The 23248-nt window shown below is 34.7% G+C and overlaps 1 protein-coding gene across 1 annotated transcript in view; it reads right to left on the bottom strand.

Moving 5' to 3' along the window:
• Window positions 1-4949: 4949 nt before the first annotated feature.
• Window positions 4950-23248, bottom strand: part of Polr2F (RNA polymerase II subunit RpII18) — a 64327-nt gene continuing 46028 nt past the window's right edge. Inside the window, exon 2 of the mRNA XM_067759861.1 lies at window positions 4950-5614. Within this exon, the coding sequence (XP_067615962.1) occupies window positions 5248-5614 (367 nt within the window). The 3' untranslated portion in view covers window positions 4950-5247. The remainder of the gene's footprint in view (window positions 5615-23248) is intronic.

Here is a 23248-nt window from a genome sequence, read left to right as displayed (position 1 = left end):
TGTTTTGTGTAGCGTTCCTGTGTGGTTATACCTGCATTAGGATTGTTTTGTATGTACCTGTTTTATGCCTTGGTGACTTTTGCGGTAGGTTGTGGCAGGTTGAAGTCAGTGATCTTCGCCTTTTTGCTTTTGGTGTGCTCTGGTTGACCTTGCGCGTTTATTTTTGTGTGTTTTATGGCTACGTGTTTGTTCCCTGTACCTGGGAATTGGTTTGCCGTTTGTATATCAGCTTTAAAGGTTCAAATATCTCGTCGGAGCTGGTACGTACATACATCCTATTTTATATGTGGAGATAACAAAATCTACAAAAAAAAAATTTAAAATAGATGTGCAAAGAATTCGCAATGGTTTTTTCTTTCTACTATTAGAGAATACTTCCGACTATAACATATGTAAAATTTAGCCCGGATGTCCGCGGATGTATGTAACTTTTTTGTCCCTAAAGTTAAAAATATAGAGAAAAAATACCTTTTCTTATTAATAACGGAATGTTAAATATACTGAAAATACTCTAATTGCAAAAGAATTACTATTAAAAAATTTTGCTTACCTTCTGGCTTAGAATGCATCAAAAAAATTATATAAAATTGTTCACTTAAAAGAAATATGAAGCTTAATATTCAACAAGAATTTTGCAAATTAATCAACGCATTTTACGGTCACTCCTGCCTTCTTACTTCAATTACTCAATATAAATGAGCAAAAATATCAAAAAAAGCAAAAATCCCGTTATTTTGTTTGTTTTCTTTCACTCATTACACTTTTCTTGGAATAAGAACTTTGTTTTTGTCCAGCTAGCTTGTTCTAAACGAAACACTGTGCTTCGGTGAAAATTTTCCTTGCGGAATCCATCAAGGCATTTGCCTCCTGTAATACCTGCTCCAAACTACTTTTCTCTTCCTAGAGCTTCTTAATATCCCTTTTGAGGTCAGGGATTTATGTTACACTTATAGCTTCCAATATTTCAGGGCTACGAGTATATTGGAAATAAAATTATACACATAACAGATACAAAAATAGTCTAAACAATAAAAACATTTAATAAATAACCACTCACTCAGTCTTTGTACGTCCTTAGAATTCGAATCCCACTGCTGACTGTCTAAAACTACCCCAGAATCACATAATTCCGCTGGTTTACAGTATGTGTCATCAGAAAGTGACCTACATACAAACATGTATCACATAAGTCCGTTCTTTAATAAAAATATGAAAATGTGCGAAATCACAGTCCATCCAATACGTTCATTCACTCGTGAATGTTTATGCTCTTTTACTTCGAACACTTCTCTGCCGGATGTTTTCATAGTGTCTGGATATGAATTTTTATTTGCCCGAGGCATGAGCTGCACTGGGTAGAGTCCGCAAAAGTATATATTCTGTACTGGCTTACAGTGGAGATGTTCAAGGGATCATATTATAACAGGCCGGTCCTACCTATAACGACGATGTCTCTAGAAAACGCTACAACCGAACAGCATTCCAACTCCCATACGATATGGTAGCCGAGCTTAAAAGAAACACACGAGAGGAAACTTCAGGTCTGTCAAGATACAGGGCGAACTGCCCCAGGATGTCTTCCTATGTCGCCACATCATCATCTACACAATATTCTGGGAGTACTCCCCATCAAGTAGAAAATCTAAATGCTGCACAAACAGTAGATGTCAAATATTAAGAAATCTGAGCATCCTAACAGGCATCTGATTAAAGAGGCCTCGCCGCTCAGGGACATGGGATGAATCCTTACATCTTTTCAATCTCAAATTCCTAGGAAACGCGGGTCAGTCTGGCACAGCTTCGATCTGGATACCGCAATAGGTTAAGTCTTTTACATATCTCGAATGTACCCCGACATACACAATGTAGGTCCTAAATGTAATGTGTCTTAACCTGACACCAACCACCTTTTCAATTTCAATGCATAACCATCGCCTCAGTTAACATCCATGTCTATTTCGTCTAACATTGCTACAACAAGAGGAAGATTGCGACTGAGCAAACAGCCATCTAGGCCGCGGAGTTACCCAAGATCCACTATGATTTCGCAACGCGTCGTTCTTATACATAAATCTTACCCCAAATAGTCTTAATCAAGCGATACGATTCCGGAGATACATGGAACCACAGGTACCGTATTCGGCATTAAAGTCGCCCGCTTTCCTCTGAAAACGTAAACAGTGGACGTGCAGTGTTCAGTGCATATTACTTCTCTTGTTTTGAAATATCGCTTGCAAACACGGTTCCATACTTCGCGGCGCTTAAAATCTTTAGGAGCTTGGAAAAATAGACCACTTCCTGGTTGGGATCATTTTCCACATATCACACACTTGGACATGTTTCTTTTTTTCTTTGTCGATTTTCCGACAAGGTGGATAAATTATGTATATTGAAAGATTTTCCCGTCATGCCTTGTCAAATTTGGTTTCGAGACAACCTGGCTTCGGCGTTGTGCCGTCATAATACAGAAGAGAAATCAATAAAGAATCTATGGTATAAACTAAGGAAAAACAATATTGTCACAACGAAAGCGGACAAAGGAAACGCCACTGTGCTAATGGAGAAAGAGGAATATATAGCCAAAACTGAAGAACTCATAAAGGCAATGAAATGTCGGAGAACAAGAGAGGATCCCGCGGATGAATGCCAAAAACAAATCAAAGTTGCTATAAAAAATGCAACAAATATAGTAGATTCTAACATGGCACATAGATTGGTCCAAATGAACCCTTCGGCTCCTCCACTGATTGCGCTCCCAAAAATCCACATGCCGTACACGCCAATGAAGCCCATCATTAATTTTATATCGGCACCATGTTACAAACTGTCCAAATATTTAAAAACGATATTGAGAGATACTCTGGAGCTAAGGAACGAATATGCAATAGCTAACACAACAGAACTAATAGAGAAACTTGAGACCGTAGAGCTAACAAAGAACAGCAAATTGGTATCTTTTGACATAAAAGATTTATACCCATCAATACCACTATCGGACACTTTTGGCATAGTTAGCTCAACAATAGTTCATAATACAAAAAACAAAGTGAAAGTGAAAACGGCGGCCACCGTGGTGTGATGGTAGCGTGCTCCGCCTATCACACCGTATGCCCTGGGTTCAACTCCCGGGCAAAGCAACATCAAAATTTTAGAAATAAGATTTTTCAATTAGAAGAAAATTTTTCTAAGCGGGGTCGCCCCTCGGCAGTGTCTGGCAAGCGCTCCGATTGTATTTCTGCCATGAAAAGCTCTCAGTGAAAACTCATCTGTCTTGCAGATGCCGTTCGGAGTCGGCATAAAACATGTAGGTCCCGTCCGGCCAATTTGTAGGGAAAAATCAAGAGGAGCACGACGCAAATTGGAAGAGAAGCTCGGCCTTAGATCTCTTCGGAGGTTATCGCGCCTTACATTTATTTTTTTTTTAAGAACCACTTTCCCCCCTCTCCGTCACAACAGACAAACACACAAAACAATTAACGCTCCAAAACAACAAACCCACCAAGAAGGTCAAATGACTAAAATCACGGACTTTTACCTGCCTCTGTCAGCCACACAAATCGATCAGTAAAACCCTCCCTCGGTTGTGAATGAGCACACAGCACATACACATACCTAAATATACACAAACATTAATTTTGACAATACCTGTTCATGTACCTACGAACTATAAAAACAGGACAAACGCCAACAAAAGATCAGAACGAAAATCGACACTGATGATGGCACAACTCCGAAACCGGTTTGTTTCGAAACCAAATTTGACAAGGGATGACGGAAAATCGTTGCAATATACATCAATGGAAATTTACTTTTTCTTATATTTAGGATGGTGGAAAACGATTTAAACTCCCTTGGTGTGACCTATTGGCGCCGGTTAGCAGAGAGAAGAAGCGACTGGCGCGCCGCATATAGGTAGATTTCAGACATTTAGGCGGCCATAATTGAATTTCTGAAAGTTGCCACAATTACAAAAAAAAAGCACTCCCACAGCTTAAGAATAGACAGGGAAACAATAATTTTACCCCTTCCCATCCATCGCATATCTGACGTTAGCTGTCAAGTAATCTGAATTTAGCTATTTCTGAAACGCGTGTTATGGTTTTTTTTAACCTATGTGAAATCGCATATTTTAACGTGAATATTTTAAGTTTTAAGACAATTTAATTGAGAAATTGTTATGGATTCTGATATTTCAGGTAAATACAAACATTATTAATGGTGTTTGTGATTTTTAAAGGTTATAAATTGATAAAGAACCTATTTTATTTAGGATGTTAAAAAAAATTATAATTTTTTTTTTTGGTGTTCAAAACCAATTTTGTTATGTTTCCAAGTCCGTCCAAGTGAAAATTAGTTTTGAACATGGTACTTGGCACAATTAACTTGCCAACTGCATTGCATTAAATTTAGATGCAGGTACTTGCAGATAGGGGGTTAGATAGAGTGTTTGGTACACCCCTGTTGCTGTACAACATGAAAAATAGCCTGACTGCGCAGGTATTTTTTAGTGTTACACAGTGTAATATCTATTCTAATATAACCGATTAGTTATACAAATTATTATAATTTTTCATAAAACCTATTAAAAATTTACCCTAGATAAAGACAGAACTAAGTTATTACACTTCTTGCTGTACAAAAAGAAAAATAGCCTCACTGCGCTGAATTTTTTTTAGTGTTACAAAGTGTAATATCTATTTTTTTAACATAACCGATTAATTACACAAATTATTATAATTTTTCATTTATTAAACAGTTTTAAGAAGATATAGACAATAAAATATTTTCGGCCGCCTAGAACTTGAAAATCTACCTATGTGCGCCGTGTTGGACGGCCATAACCGTTTAAACGGTTAAGCGCCAATTATGTAAGTAAGTGAGTAAGGATTCACCACCACTTCTAGTAAAATATGCGGAATACTCTTTTCTTTGAATTAAACACAACTGCCTGTGGTTACAATCGAATGAATATTTTATTTCTTTTGTCGTTACATACCCCAGATATTAGTGCTTACAAGTTACCAGTATGTTTTTTATTTAATCGAACAGTGATGCCAGATAGTTTTTTTGTACTAAAACCTTATATTCAGTTCTACTACACTTTAAAGGTTAAGTATTACTTTCTGTTACATTTTATTATTATTCCACTCTAAACCGGGGATATTAACCAGTTTTTAACACCGGGATTATGTACTAGGGTAAAATAGTTATATACTCTTAAATAAAATGAAATATTTAAAACAAATCTTAATGATCCACTATAATTAATTCGTCTATGCTCCAGTCCTCATATGAGTGATCTGGAAGAAATCGTCTTATAATGATCGGTATCTTTTTTTGTTTTAACTCTTTCATTGCAATTTGCAATGGGTCCGTTTCGCCTTCTAGCTCTACCATTATGGGTGCACACATGGCAATTTGCAGAGCACGAGTACCTAAAACTCTCGCCCGCTCGTACTTCGTCATATATTTGGTAGTGATACGTTTTGCCTTGGGAACCCCGCCACCTGCATTCCCTGGCGCAATGATTTCAATATTGTCGGTCTCTTCCTCCTGATTTATGTCATCAATGTTGTCCTCTTCGTCAACGTCATCGAACTCATCACCTCCAATGCTGAAAGATAATATTCAAAGAAGAAATGTATAAATATATAATACCTTAAAAAATACCTGAAAAATTTCGGCAGGTATCATAATACGCGTTTTAACAATCCGAATACTATTGCCGCGACAGAAAACAGTGGCAAATTTTCAGGTGGTTGTTGTATTTTTCATGATTGTATTGTAAATTCACACAGATACGGAAATATTCTGCCCTGAAAAGCCGTGGATCGTAAAACCGATGATGGACCCACCCACGGCTATTTATTCGTGCCGAACTAGTACATTGGCGGATCCCCCCAAAGCCATCGAAGCTCTGTGACACAGATTCAATTCTAAACTAAAATAAAATTTTTTCCAAAGGAATTTCTTCTCAAAATAATAAAATATTTCTAAAAACAAAAGGAAAAACCTATCCAATGTGCAGGGAAATTATTTATAAAAAATGTCGGCCACTGTGGTGTGATGGTAGTGTGCTCTGCCTACCACACCAAAGATCCTGGGTTCACATCCCGGTCAAAGCAACATCAAAATTTTAGAAATACGATTTTTCAATTAGAAGAACATTTTTCTAAACGGGTCGCAGTGTTTGGCAAGCACTCCGAGTGTATTTCTGCCATGAAAAGCTCTCAGTGAAAACTCATATGCCTTGCAGATGCCGTTCGGAGTCGGCATAGAACCAGTAGGTTTTTATTATAATAATTCTTGTAGGTAATAAATTGAGAAAAAATTACTTTGCCTATTCAAGTCTAAGCCGGGCAGCCACCTTAAGCTGTAAACATAATGCCGAAATAAACACGACGAACTTCGCCTTGTCAAAAATTGAATCAACGTAATTACATTCAGCCCAATTCTAAATATTTCCTCAGAATTTTGTTCTCACCGATTTTTTTGTTTCCGCGGAAAAATTCCTCCAATTCTTTTCTCCTAGGGAGAACAATAATTGGGGAATAGGAATTTAGAATTTTCGAAGTCAGCTATTTTGTCATTTGAAATTTCGTTGCGCATTTCTTATTTTGTTTAAAAAATTTAAAAGTTTAATTACACTGGATCACAAATTCCAACTTTTTCTGCACCAGAGACGCCATTATGAAATTCCTATGTAAATGATTCCGAGGTTATTTTTAATTCTATGGTAACGTTTTTGAGATATTTACGAATTACCGTTATTTCAAAAAAAAAAAAAAAATAAAATTGGGTCCACTTAATCATATATATCTCAAGAACGAATTGAGCAATTCCAAAACGGTTTGAAGTTTTTAAAAGGGGCCCTGCAGAATCAAAGATAACGAACAATCATTACGAATTTTTCAATTTTTTTTGTAAAAATATAAAAAAATTGTACTTTGCGAGGAGGGATCTCGAAAACTTTTTATTTATTTTTGCAGATTTTTTCTTTTCTCTCTAAGCTCTGTTTTATTACAAACAAAAAATAAGCTTTCATTCAACAAAATGGATGGACTAATACAAAAGTTATAAGCATTCAAGTAAAATTATCCATTTAATACTTAAGTACCCTACTGGTACATATGTGTTAGTATTCGTATATCAGTTAGTTAGCAGGTAGATTTTCGAAGGGTTATTAGATACAAAAAACTGTTAGTGTCGTTTTCTCAAACCCAAGCAAGAGCATATTTTTAAGGCGGGTAGTGTGTTCTTTGTAGAACTAGGCAACCGTTTTGTCTAGGTAGGCTTGAATTTTTCCTTGATCTAAGTATAAATAATAGTAAATGCGCCTTGTCCCTTCATAATATCTACAAGGCTCGCCGGATACTGTTCTATTTATAACCGCAGTTTATAAATCGTCATTTACTTAAAAATATAATATGAATAAAAGGGCGCGAGAGGTTGAGTGTACAAATGATCCAGATATGTTCTGTTTCATCTGCGGTCAATTTATCGTTAAAAGGATGCGATGTGTGTTTTCAAATCCTTTGAAAGTTACATACTATAAGTATTTTGGAATTGAGCCTAAAAACAATGGACACCGAATACTGTGTGCACCACATGTCGAGTCGAATTGATTTTATCGGAAACCGGAACAAAAAGGTGCGTTGTAAAAATTAGGAATTTGCTCCCTTTTAATGCATAGCTGACTAATTTCTGAAACTATATATTTAGGCGACATATGAAATTTATTACACCAATGAAGTGGAGGGAACCAACTTGCCATTTAACGGACTGCTATATTTGTACTACAAAAGTACTTGGGGTTGGAAAGTCAAGAAAAGTTACCTATGCGAGCGTATCTACCATGTCATTACCAGAACTAAATTCAACGGAAGCTACATTGCCAGAATCAAATTTAACTTTAGTTCCGGCTCCAGTTTCATTGTCAACAGCAGTATCTGATTAAGCGGTTGTATTGGATTTGAAACGGAACACGAAAAAACTCTTTGTCACAAGCACAACTCAATGATTGGATAAGGGATTTTGAATTGTCAAAGGAAAAGGCCTAACTACACGCCTCTCGTATGCAACAATTTAAATTGGTTTCATCCGATGTTAAGGTAACATATTATAGAACTCATCACGACCAATTTTCCCAGTACTATACGAAGGAGGACAATGTTTGTTACTGCAAAGACATTGCTGGTCTATTCAAACAGTTTGGTGAACCATATGATTCAAAAGAGTGGCGATTGTTCATAGACGGCAATAAATTAAGTTTAAAGGCCGTATTATTGCATATTGGCAACAAAAAACCATCTATCCCGATCGCGCATGCAGTAAATACGAAGGAAACGTATGAGATAATGCAAAAATTGCTCAAATTAATCAAATACGAAGAACATGATTCGAAAATATGTGCCGATCTTCAAGTCGTTGGAATGCTATGTGGTCTACAAAGTGGATACACAAAATACTGTTGCTTTCTATGCAAATGGGATAGCCGAGCTCGTCAAGACCACTACATCATAAAGGATTGGCCAGAACGAATCGAGTTTAAAGTTGGGGTGGATAACATAAAATACTCCCCACTTATAAAGAAGGAAAAAATAATTCTACCTCCGCTCCACATCAAGCTCGGCCTTATCAAAAACTTTGTCGAGGCTTTGGACAAAGAACACAAAAAACACAAAAAATTTGTTCTGAATTGAAAGATAAATCCAGCCTAAGATAATGATATACTAATGTGTCACTAATGTATTTATCTAATATACTTTTTTATTTTTTTCAGGAGTAAATATGTCTTTAAAAATTAATTTTTTACACTCCCATTTAAATTTTTTTCCGCAAAACCTTGGCGACGAAAGTGACGAGCATGGCGAAAGGTTTTACCAGCAAATGAAAATGATTGAAAGTCGGTACCAAGGATTCTGGGATATCGCTATGATGGGCCACTAATGTTGGTTTCTCATAAGAGAAACCGATCCTAATCTAAATAAGCGTCAAAACGAGACACATAACTTTTTCAATTATAAAATGAGATCATATAGTTAAGACAGAATCATATGTACATATGCTATTATTTGTAGGGTACTTAACTTTTGTATTAGTTTATCGATTTTGTTGAATGAAAGCTTGTTTTTTTTGTAATAAAACAGATCTTAGAGAGAAAACAAAAAATCTACAAAAAAATAAAAAGTTTCCGAGATCCTTCCTCGCAAAGTACAAATTTTTTTATATTTTTACAAAAAAAATTTTAAAAATCCGTAATGATTGTTCGTTATCTTTGAATCTGCAAGGCCTAGAAAAAAGTTGTATGCACAGCTTAGAGAAAATTCTATTACCTTTTAAAAGCTTCAAACCGTTTTGGAATTGCTCAATTCGTTTTTGAGATATATATGATTAAGTGGACCCAATTTTTTATTTTTTTTTTGAAATAACGGTAATTCGTAAATATCTCAAAAACGTTACCATAGAATTAAAAATAACCTTGATTTTCAGAATCAGAGTGATTTTACATAGGAATTTCATAATGGGGTCTCTGGTGCATTTTGGCTGTAAACCAGTGTTATTGTTGCGAATTTGTTTGAAATCAAGAAATAAAGTATAAACAATGCACAGCATTGCATTTCATATGGTATTCACTGAAATGAGTAATGAATTGGTGCCACAGCAACATCAACAGAATTGTAAAAACATGAAAGAGTTAAGGGGCTATTATACAAATATTGTAAAGGACTACCTATTATGTAAAAAAGAAATACATTTTATAAATCAAAATCAATTATGCAAAATCCAAAGACTATACAATGTATAAATGTGATCTCATAGATTTAATCTAAGTCCAAAGACTGTAATAAATAAATAAATTATATTATTTTGTTTATTTCTTCAAAGGCGATTATGAAGAGGACTACTGCATCCCAAAGGGATCGCCATTGCATAACTTGTACGAGTTTGACAACTTATTATTGACTTTTACAGTGAAGAGACGGTTGATTAAGAAATCCAACTCGAAACTTGTTGAAGGATTACATGCGGGCCGATTTTATCATATGCTTTCTTGAAATCAATGCTAAGGACGGATATGTGGTTTTTTGTTGTTATTAAAATTTAAGTAACTTCCCGATAAGCTATAAGCTTGAAACTTGGAATTTAGTTCAGAAGAAAAAAAATCCGATAGGTGGCGCATGGATCGAAATATTTCAAAAAATCGTATTTGTGACCCGCTTAGGCTCATATTCGGAACACATATTATATACATGAATAGAAAGCGACATATGAAAAAATTGCCGCCAGGTGGCGCAAGGATCGAGATATTCAAAAAAATCGTATTTGTGGTCCGATTTGGCTCATATTTGATACACATAATACACACATGAATATAATGTTAATCGGTTGCATCCCTCAAGAGAGCTTTTTAAAAGTCTAGCGATTCTTCCAGTAAGAGATCTTAATTATTTAAAAGTTTTAAAAATTTTGTTGATAAGGTGTGGATACCTAGATTAGGGTGGGTAGATTTGTATGGACGAAAGTTAACCGATGGCGCGATCGATTTTTCGATAGGATTTGAGCTCAGGAAAAAAGTTTCACTACGCATACCCAAAAAAATAATTCTCGAGCCTGCGAATTTCAATTTTTTCTTACTTTGTTTCGACTTGGATTTTTTTTTTCAAAAAACTGTTATTGCTAACGTTTTCAGCGGACATTTTTGGGAGGGACGGGGTATACATGAAAATTTTACAATCAAATGAATATTTTTTTAATAGGTCATGAAAAAAACCTTAAAAATCAAAAATTAAATTTTGCAGGTTAGAAAATTATTTTTTTTGGGTATGCGTAGTTGAACTTTTTTTCCTGAACCCAAATCCTATTGAAAAATCGATGGCACGATATCGGTTAACTTTCGTCCATACAAATCGACCCACCCTAATGTAGGTATCCACACCTTATCAACAAAATTTTTAAAACTTTAAAATAATTAAGATCTCTTACTGGAAGAATCGCTAGACTTCTAGACAATTAAATAAAAGCGTTGGGCGCGTGAAATTTCTAAAAATGTGACTATCAATAGAAATTTGACGCTTCTACACTTTTATTTAATTGTATGATCAACGCCCTAGATTGATGAGGACTATGATGACTAGTACCTAGGACCTACCTAATTAGTTTCTAGCTTTTAGTATTATTATTACTTAATGTAAGCATTGTTTTCAATAAAACCGTTTAACTTAAACATTTTTTTTATTATTTTATTTGAGGATTAGACTAGTAGGGTAAGACTTCGGAAATCCTTATATGGATTTAAGCAGTCCATTCGCATGTGGAACATGAAGCTTAATTCTGTCTTGATAAAGGAAACTTGGTTTTAAAATATCAAATTTTGACCAATGTATTTACTTCAAGAGCTCGGCGAAAAATATTCCAATACTGGCTGTGTACGTTGACGATATTTTGATTTTCGGAAGCAGCACTACAATAATTGGAAAACTTAAAAAATATTTGTATGAATTAAGCGGGGACTGCCCTCATTGCTTTTTTAAATGTACGAAAACATTTATTTGAAGCAATTTATAATTTTTTTTAACAATTTGGGAAACATTTAAACAACATGACTTCAGGACGGACAAGGCGACAGCTGTTGCGATTATACCTTGTAAATCTCTTCAAAGCCTTTTCTCCCGGGAGTGGGATTTGAACCCGCACTCCAACGATGGTTGAAGGGTTACAAACGCATTCAGCCACGTCATGCCTTAGTTGTAAACTTTATCCCAATTGCCTTCCTTGCATATTTTATTCTTTTTGCATAGTAGATACTTTGTATGTAATCATGTGTTAAAGATATGCTTTTTGTTGGCAGTTTCAATAAAACTGGTATTTTTGCTTTTGTTCTATTTATAGAACTACAAAGAATTACCAATGTTGTCTATTTGTATGAATTAAGCGGGGACTGCGAAACAGCTGTCGCCTTGTCTGTCCTGATGTCACGTTGTTTAAATTTTTCCCAAATTATTAAATAAAATTGTAAATTAAAAATTGCTTCAAATAAACGTGTTCATACATTAAAAAAAGCAATGAGGGCAGTATAGACATGAAACTAACATATAAAAAGAGCAATGATGATCAAATAGTAGGATACTGTGATGCTGATTAGACTGGTGACCAAGATGAACAATATGGTTTAAACAAAAAATAGTTTTTTCACATATTACTATGTACATTACATATACTGTACACAAAGTTTAATTGTTAAAATACCGTTACTGAATTTTTTTAATGATAAACATGAACTGATTCTCTAGTGAGTGTATGTAGGGTACTTTTATTGTATTGTTCTTGTTATTTTAGCTTTAACACAACTCATGTTTCACTTTGAACTGTTTTAAATATTTATTTTCCAAATTATTTTCCAAATTTTTTCTTTCAAAAATTTTCATTCAGTTGTAAAATATAAAAATAAATAATAACATAATTTTAGGAGTGAACAAATAAATTTCTTCTTATTAAAAAATAGTGGTAAATTTATAACCACTACATTGGCGATCCTGCCAGTCTGTGAAACGTAAAAAGTGGAAAACTTTATAAATTAATTGGACTAATTTTAAAACTATAAAGAACTCCAAACTATCTAAAAAAGCAAATATAGTTTATTGTGTATTTTGCATAATAAAAGTTTGTGCAAATCAACACGCACTTCTACAACTACAACCGCTTTCACCACCAATCGTACCAGAACAAGAACAACAGCTAGAAGAGAGCGACAATAATATTATTGCTGGTGCAATTGACACAGTGGCTTAAAAAGCCATAACGGTTGGTGCATCTAATGAATTGAATGCTGATAACGCAACAACCAGTCGACAGCCACAACAATAAAATCTGTAACAACAGGAATCGTATGCAGAAGGCCGATCTCAATTTGAATTACCATCAAATTTAAGCAATGCTCAACGCTAAGAGGGTGGTTTCGGTGTACTTCTAGAAATGGGAAGCAGCGCGAAAATTCTTTTTCGCAATCTACTCGACGTAGCAAGGCGTTGGTTCTTATTTACTCTAATTAAATATTTTTCCTTCAACAAGAAATCATCAACATCTACAACAACAACAACATCCCTCATATCACCTGTTGCCCCATTGGATACTGCCCTGACATCAGCGCACTACTCACTGACGAAAATCGCATTATCCTAGGCGATTTCAATGCCCACCACGATCTGTGGCATTCAGTGTTGCCATCTTATCTTTTTTACAGCTAGATTTAGCTTTTTTTCCTCCTTTTAGCTTGAAAAGTTGCGATTTAGCTTTAAGCTTTTTTTCAGCTATTTTTTTAGAAATTTTTTAGTTCTTATTAGCCTTTTTCCAAAATTTTAGAAAACCTAGATAAACAGTTTTATGTAGATTCAATTTTAAGAACATTGAATGGATTTAAAAAAATTGAGGGGCTAAGGAACAGATAACGTTGGCATTATGGTTGGCAGAAATCGAAGCGTAGTAACTTTATCATGGCAACATATAATAATATAATTTCCGTTCCGTGTGTTTGCCACCCGATTCTATGACTGCTTCGAAACTGCTTCCGAGCGAAATTGAATTTTTGATTTCAGAAACATTTAACTGGGTTTCTAAGAGAGCTACGCAATGATACATATATGCTGCGTAAAACGACGGACACGACCCGTTGCAAATCACATCCCCACGAATAGGATAACTCCTTGTTTTTCTGTACTTATGTTAACAGGCATAATAATTATTTGAAAGATACCGTTGTGTGTAAGGCTTACTTACATAATGCCTTATTAAAAGAAGCTCTTTGCTGTATTAGGACCTTTTATATAAGGCTTATATATAGCCCATCCAAAATCAGGCTTACATAAGCTGTTATAATATCGAGGTTGAATAAGGATTGCTGTACCATAGTGTAACCTTATTATACGTTTTATTGCACATATTAAATAGCTTGGCCTTATAATAAGACACCATCTGACTTCAAATTCATTTATTCATATTCATAATAACATATTTCAAAACTTTATTTAACTCGGGGTCACTCATCGGCAGTGGTTCGGACAGCCCAGAAAGTGTCATGCAAATATTCCCTCCAAAAATTTATTTGCCAGATATCGCTTGGAGTCGGTGTAAAACACATAAAAACTTGAAAAAAAAAGGTTCTCAAACAGTGTGGTTCATGAGTTCTTTAAAAGGACAAAAAGTAGATTTCCTTATTGAAAAGTTTTATCGGCGTTCCTATTTTGAAAAAAAAAATAAAAATTTATTCTTATGTAATTATGTCTTTTATGAAAAAAAAAAATTAATAAAAACGCATAGAAAGTTGCCTGTTGGGTCAGGCATATACATAAATAGAAACTTCCATCGTGTCAGAGAAGATTTAATGTTGGGTCATTGGTCACATTCAGCTTGATGCTGGGTTGCATATATTACATACAAATACGTATATATACTCAACTGTATTTACTCATATTTAAAAAATAACTTTGGAGTTCTTTAAATTGTAGCATTAACTGAGTTACTCTTATACACACATGTATGTATATATCATGTCCAGATAGGAACATTCTCTCTATTGTTATATTGCATTTTATGCTTTGTGCTATATTTGTCATAGCTTCATGAATTTAATTGCTTGGCTAATAAAACAGATCGGAGTACGACAGCAGAGATCACGAGTGTTTTAATTTTAATGTTTTCACCCCCACAACATATGCGGTTCAGCTAAATATTTTCTGATCATAATTGCCTTTTCTTAGCCTTAAAAATTTTTATTTAGCCCTTTTAGCTTTTTATTTTTTTCAATCTAGCCTTTTTTTTTTAAAAGTTCTGGCAACACTGGTGGTATTCTGATCCACAGGCGGACAGCAGAGGAGAGATTATGATAGGTGCTTAACGTGAGTACCTGTCAGTGGTAGACTCAACCCCACGGTGTCAGACGCAAATCTAATTGCATGATCAGTGGCCCAACTATCGGCTCCATGTTGCCTTCCTCAACACTTCAGTGCTCGAATCATTGGTACCAACTTAGCTTGTAATCGGACGATTCAATTACAAGTTCTGATCTTGGTTTTTTATGGAGTATGTCAAGCTCCCGCCATTTTAAGGACAATGGCATCCGGTTGTAAGGCAACTCCACCCTGAATTCCACTACGATTCCAATCTATGCACAAGTACTTCGCTGTAACATGTTCTGATGTATGGGCTCATCAGATACATGATACTATCCCACAATTTTAATACAAGTATTAGGGGATGTAACAACCCATTCTGAGCACCAGGGAATTGCTGGATCACAATTTAGGGATGTAATTACAACTTGGCCAACACATCTAATAGAACTGCTCTATCACTGTGGCATATCCAACTACTACAATAAATTGATAACATTTACACAGGATTGAAATGTCCGTTCTTTGTGAAAAACTACTACGATGCACATATGTAGATTTTCAAGTTTTAGGCGGCCAAAAATATTTTAGCGCCTATGTCCTTTTAAAACTGTTTAACAAAGGAAAAATTAAAATAATTTGTGTAACGAATCGGTTATATTAAAAAAAAATAGATACTACACTGTGTAACACTAAAAAAAAATCCTGCGCATTGAGGCTATTTTTCTTGTTGGACAGCAAGAATTGTAATAACATAGTTGCCTTTATCTAGGGTAAATTTTTAATTGGTTTTATGAAAAATTATAATAATTTTTGTAACTAATCGGCTATATTAAAATAGATATTACACTGTGTAACACTAAAAAATACCTGCTGATTGAGGCTATTTTTCTTGATGGACAGCAAGAATTGTAATAACTTAGTTGTCTTTATCTAGGGTCAATTTTTAATTGGTTTTATGCAGTAGAAATTTGGGCCTTTCCAACAGTAAAAATGCCGGCTTAAAAAACTCATAAGAAGTTTGACGGTGTATATATTTGTTAGAAATACACCAAAATGGACAATATATGTATATGTGCAAAGAAATTGACTAATTTATTATTAGATTAGATTAATATTTATTATTAATATGTTTAAATATTTTTTGATTTCACAATAAATTTAAAATATCACAATTTCATTTTCATTTCACAGACGTGTATGATATATATATTGTGGCGAATATTAGCAACACTAAGGGATACTATCATTTCTAAGCCGATACTAAGCAGTCACTGGTATGTACATAAACAAATCAATCATTATATCTACACATATGTACGTACAAGCAGCGGAGAGAAACGCACAAACACATGCATATATCTGAGATAATCACAAAAGTATGCAATCATCGGTGGAAGTATCACTCACATATACACGCGCATATGGCTATGCGAGAAGCTATAAACGTGCATCTGTAGTTTATAGCTGGTAACTAAGTAATAAATTCTAGAAGAAGGAACGCCTAGAAGTATGCGAACGATACAGCAGAGAGTATAAAAGGAGCAAAAGCTGAGTAAGCTGCAATCAGTTTGATTTAAGCACGCTATCAGTTGCGAAGTGAAGTTTAATTGCGAAGTAGACTAATAAAGACCATTTTGTTATATAGAATATTGGAGTGTTTTATTCAACAGTTTAGCGATACGAACGGAAACAGAAGGTTGCAAATAAGCGGAGTTTCACTAAATTCGTTACAATATGTATATGTATGTATATATTAAGTAATAAAAAGTATGTATTTTAAGTAATAAAAAAGTAATACAAAAATATTTTAGCCTCGAATAAGATCTATGCATAGCCGTTTAAAATTCAAAATATTATTCTCTCCTTTGATATAATCAGGTAACGAGTTAAATATGTTAAGGCCCTTAAGTATATAATTTGTTTTGGGCTGCAGTAGTCCGCTGTTATCCTAGTCGAAAGTCATTCGCATTCCGGACAACATATTGGTGTGTATCTCTAACATACTGAATGCAATTTGTTAAATACATCGGCGCCATGTTGTGTTTAATTTTAAAAATCATTATTAGTGTATGCACAAGTTTTTGCTCAATATTTCAATGTTTCAGGCATGATACTTATTGGGGTGTATTTGTGGCATTTTATTATGGATCTCATACATTTGTTTTGCAATTTCTGTATTCTTCCTATTTGTGATTGGTTACAAGATGTGTACAGAATTATGGAACAGTACTCATAATGTGGCTTTATGATTGTATTGTAGATTTTTATTGCTGTTAAAGTGTCTAATTTATTTCGTATTCTTCTAAAGAAGTAAATTTTTTTTGCAGCTTTTTTACACAAATTGTCCACGTGATTGTTAAATCTGAGCTCATTGTCTATTATTACACCTAAGTATTTCATATTGGTTACTTGTTCAATAATAGTATTATTTATCACTAAATTTATTTCGCTATTTGTATTCATCGCCATTACTTTTGTTTTCTGTTCATTCAATTTGAGCCTATTAATTTTCAGCAATAAGAATAGACCAGAATATATGTAGACAATGTAATAGTAAAACAGGCGACCGATTGGACACAAGGCCTCTTCAACCGTTCGAATACTGCCCCAGGTGAAGGAATAAAGCACGGATTGGAGAGACGGCCTCTTCTACCGTGTGACCAAAAGCAGTCAACATAAACCCAACGACAAACCTACGGAATGGAGACAAGGCATCTCCAACTGTAGAAACAACACATGTAATCAGGGTTTATACACGGATTGGAGACAAGGCCTCTCCAACCGGTGGAAGTGCGAGAAAAGCCATCGTTACCTATTGTGGGGAAAAAGAAAAAAAACCTATTAAAATTAAATGAAAAAAAACCTATTACAATTAAATGAAGAAAAAAAAAAATAAACTTATTTGTATATACATATATAAAAAAAAAACCTACAATAGAAGTAGTCGAACGCACAAACATGCCACAAGCACTGTATGCACAGTGTTTAAGGTATGCTTGGAAATATTCGTCGAAGTGGTATGTGTCAAGCATATTGAGGTAGTAAGCAGGGCGTGCCAGTCCCAGCTTTAATTATACCGCGGGACTATCAAAGTACAGCAACGTGACCCCGACAGATGTAGAGCTAAGTGCTCAACCTACCTCCTGACGGAATACTTGACGGTAGTACCGGGGGGTAAATGGTACTGACGCTAGGAGGTTTAGTGCGGTTAAAATCCCACATTGACTATGAGCCATTTCAATGTTTCAAGCATCAGACTTATTGGGGTTTATTTGTGGCATTTTATTATGGATCACATACATTTGTTTTGTAATTTCTGTATTCTTCCTATTTGTGATTGGTTACAAGATGTGTACAGAATTATGATACAGTACTCAAAATGTGGCTTTATGATTGTATTGTAGATCATCTTTATTGCTGTCTAATTTATTTCGTATTCTTCTAAAGAAGTAACCCAGCCAGCATTTTTTGAAAATTTTGATCAAAAAATATTTAAACATCATACCCCAAGATGATTAAAACCGTTCAAATTTAAAAGCATTTTCTGTTCGAAAATTAACGTATTGTCGGGAGAAAAATGTACCATAAATGTGTTTATTCTTGAATAATCATTTATGATTCCTATTTCGAAACGCTTTTTATTCATATTTGATATCATTGTAAAATTGAGCTTTAATAGTTTTAGAGTAATATTTGACTGCTTTTCACAGTAATTTTCTGATCATATTCGTGAATATATTTCAATCGTTTTGGTTGAGATTTTTTAATCATTTTTGAATGACATTATAATGCATTTATTCTTCATATCTCATTCTAAATATGATACTACATAATAATCTTATTTCATCAGGGGAAGAAAGTATGCGAAAGTGAGCTATTCGAACCACAGCTAACTCACAAACAAACTTGACCGATATACACCTGCGACTACAACATCCAATATCAGCATTATTGTCTGGATCTTAAAATACGGATACGATACGGGATGTTGAAGCCGTATCCAGGTATGTCAAGATAGTTTCACTTACCTGGGGCTCAAATACACAACCTATGTATTGTCCAATCATTATGTATTTTCCTGGGAAGCTGGAGGGGAGAAATGGTTGGGGAAATCTTCGTTCACGATCAGCATTACATTATTTTTGTCTTGAAGAATATCTTTTGCATAAATAATAACATTTTTATATATTTTTTCTTGGCTTCGTGATTGAAAAAATATGTGTATGTGAAAAAAATTAAATTTTTTATGAAAGGTAAAATATCAACAAGTATAAAATTCATTATTCAGTCAACAAATATATTCATAAAAGATTCATAAAGCTGAATGAAAAATGTTTATAAATTTTTGAATTGTGTGTAAACACATTTGATTCAAATATGATTCCAAAATGTGATTGGAAAACTATATTAAGTTCTTGATCATCAAAGGTAAGTATATTTCATTATTCTTTTTGTTGGTTTTTATGTAATATTATTTAGTCATTAAAGGACTTCAAAAATGATTCCAAAAAGTGATCTAAAAATGCTTTTTAATTTTTCATCATCAAAAGTATTCATATTTGATTATTTCTTTTGTTCAATTGTATGATAACTCATTATTTAGTCAGAAAGAGTAATCAAATTGTATTGATATGTAGGGAAATTCAAAATTGAATCACCTAAATGCTGAGTGGGAAATTTTTTTTGCAGCTTTTTTACACAAATAGTCCACGTGATTGTTAAATTTGAGCTCATTATCTATTATTACACCTAAGTATTTCATATTGGTTACTTGTTCAATAATAGTATTATTTATCACTAGATTTATTTCGCTATTTGTATTCATCGCCACTACTTTTGTTTTCTGTTAATTCAATTTGAGCCTATAAATTTTAAGCCATTTCATAATTTCATCTATATCACATTCTAAATTTCGTTTACATTCTTCCACTGTTTCTGCTTCAACCAATGTATCGTCGGCATACATTACCACTTTGGATTTTGATATCACTTTTTCTATATCAATAAATATATTGGTTTGATGAGTTCGAGGCCGTAAAGTAAATAAAACACGTTTATTTTCCTTTTTCAAAAATATTTAATTGGTCGATATTTCGACTTCAACCTGAAGTCATCATCACGAACGCAATGATGTGCTTGATCGATTTTTCTATATGATTTATGTAAATTATAAAGAGAAGTGCTCCCAGAATCGATCCTTGGGGTACCCCTGTATTCAGATATGAAAAACTTGATTTTGTGGATTTTATTTTTGTTTGTTGTCTACGATTTGTAAAGTAGTCCTTAAACCAAAGTAGCTCTTTTCCTCTCATTCCATACATCTACAGCCTTTTTGTAAGAATACATCTGTCTAATGTTTCAAACGCTCTTTTAAAATCAAGAAATAGCTTGTCTATTATTGCTTTTCGTGGACGCTTCTTCCACTCACATACAACGAAGTTTATTGCACTTTCGCATGAATATGATTCTTACGAAATCCAAACTGGTTTAACAAAATAAATGTAGGGCGCGATAACCTCCGAAGAGATTTTAGGCCGAGCTTCTCTTCCAATTTGCGTCGTGCTCCTTTTTAATTTTTCCTACAAATTGGCGGGACGGGACCTTCTTGTTTTATGCCGACTCAGAACGGCATCTGCGAGGCAGATGAGTTTTCAATGAGAGCTTTTCATGGCAGAAATATACTCGGAGTGCTTGCCAAACACTGCCGAGGGGTGACCCCGCTTAGAAAAATTTTCTTCTAATTGAAAAACCTTATTTCTAAAATTTTGATGTTGCTTTTGCTCGGGGTTGTGAACCCAGGGCATTCGGTGTGGTAGGCGGAGCACGCTACCATCACGCGACGGTGGCTGCCTTTTAGAGACAGTATATTATTAGTTTCAAGGTACGTTTGTAGTTGATTTATCTGCGGCCAATTGTGGGTTTTAAAAAAATTGTCGGCTTGTATTGCCATCGTTGGTGTTACCATAATTTGCCTGGGGCATGTCTATAAATAACCCTGACTCCTCTCGAAACCTTTTTTCAATATAGCGGGTTCGAATCGAGCTCAAGGCCTAACAATAATTTTTTTAACATTATTATTGTTATGATACATTTTTTCTTAATTGAAAAAATTTTTTAATTAGAATAGAAGAAAAAAAAATTTAGACAACTGCCAAAGCTCGTTGTATAGATCCAATTCGGGAACTGCTAAATTCCTTCATCTGCATAGTTTAGGCACCGCTGCTATAACCATTCAGCCATCACAGCGGTTTTTTGTTTGTCTTCATTAATCGTACTTCTATTCTGGTTCGTGCCAATTGATATTCACAACACAGAATGCAGAATGGATGTGAAAATTGGACTTGTTTGATGGCAATGCTGCCATAGTGTCATATTTTATTGACACTTTTTTCCCCCCCGTGCACTGGGATGTATTAACAATTTTTTGTTGTTATATCGGCCTACTGATTTGTAAGATCGCGGGTTCGAATCGAGCTCAAGGCCTAACAATAATTTTTTTATCATTATTATTGTTATGATAATTTTTTCTTAATTGAAAAAATTTTTAAACTAGAATAGAAGAAAGAAATAATTTAGACAACTGCCAAAGCTCGTTGTATAGATCCATTTCGAGAACTGCTAAATTCCTTCATCGGCAACGTTTAGGCGCCGCTGCTATAACCATTCAGCCATCACAGCGGTTTTTTGTTTGTTGATTAATGAAGACAAACAAAAAACCGCTGTGATAACTGAATGGTTATAGCAGCGGCGCCTAAACGTTGCCGATGAAGGAATTTAGCAGTTCCCGAGATGGATATATAACGAGCTTTGGCAGTTGTCTAAATTTTTTCTTTCTTCTATTCTAATTTAAAAAATTTTTCAATTAAGAAAAAATTTATCATAACAATAATAATGATAAAAGAATTATTGTTAGGCCTTGAGCTCGATTCGAACCCGCGATCTTACAAATCAGTAGGCCGATATAACAGCAAAAAATTGTTTTTTGAATATTTTCTTTTATTTTTTCCCATTAGTTATCCCTCAACTATTGTCTTTGCTCTATACTTTTTCACTGGTAATTTGTAGGCCAAATGTAAAATGCTTTCAAATAATCTTATTCTTGAATGCAGGACAGACAGTCAAAAATCAAGAGAATCTGTCTAGACTATTGAAGTCTGTCTAAGCTTTGGGCAATTGAGGGCGAGCAGTTTAATAAGAGTTATAAATGAGTAATTTTATGTGCTTGTAAGCGTATGAGTCGTGGCACAGTGGCTGACGTACCCGACCAAACGCCCGGGGTTGCGGGTTCAACTCCCACCAAGCATTCCTTTTTTTTTTTAATTTATAAATTATTATTATTAATGGACTGTATTGAGTTTATGGGGTTTTTGATTTAATGTATTCCATTTATTGAGTTGGGTAGTTTTAGTGTTATTGGTGTATTTAAGTCATGGGAGGATGCATAGCATCAGTACACCTTTATTTATTTATTTGGGTTTATTTTAAGGGATTCAGTTTATTAAGTTGGGTAGTTTTAGTGTTATTGGTGTGTTTAAGTCATGGGAGGATGCATAGCATCAGTACACCTTTTATTTATTTAATTTGGGGGCGAGCACTGGGGGCTCTGAGGCTTCGCTCTACTGAGCCACCTCATCCTCTATTTGAAGAACCCTTTAAAATGTGATATGGAGGCGAGCACGGGACGGCTCTGAGGTATTGGCACCCCATTTTCTACAAGAAAAACCTCTATTTATTTAATTTGGGGCGAGCGTTGGGCACTCTGAGGTTTCGCTCTAATGAGCCACCTCATCTTCTATTTGAAGAACCCCTTCAAAGTGTGATATGGAGGCGAGCACTGGGCTCTGATGTATTAGCACACCATCCGAAGAACCTGGTTTATTTAATTTGGGGCGAGCGTTGGGCACTCTGAGGTTTCGCTCTAATGAGCCACCTCGTTTTCTATTTGAAGAACCCCTTCAAAGTGTGATATGGAGGCGAGCACTGGGCTCTGATGTATTAGCACACCATCCGAAGAACCTCCATTTTAATTAAAAAACTCAAACTATGTCTTTAGAATATTTCACTAACCAGTTGAGAATTACAAGCACACTCAATGGCTACTGAAACAAACGAACGAAAAATGTTCATAGTTTAAGTCGCTTAAACATACTCCCCCCTTAGACGGCTTAGTCGTCTAATGAAACTTCCATACGAGCCAGTGATCCGGCTCGAAGGACCATGTCTAAGCTTTGGGCAATTGAGGGCGAGCAGTTTAATAAGAGTTATAAATGAGTAATTTTATGTGCTTGTAAGCGTATGAGTCGTGGCACAGTGGCTGACGTACCCGACCAAACGCCCGGGGTTGCGGGTTCAACTCC

The sequence above is a fragment of the Eurosta solidaginis genome, chromosome 1 (genome assembly GCF_040869045.1).
Source record: "Eurosta solidaginis isolate ZX-2024a chromosome 1, ASM4086904v1, whole genome shotgun sequence".
NCBI lineage: Eukaryota > Metazoa > Arthropoda > Insecta > Diptera > Tephritidae > Eurosta > Eurosta solidaginis.
The sequence above is the reverse complement of the archived record's forward strand: the minus strand, read 5'-3'. Positions and strand labels throughout refer to the sequence as shown.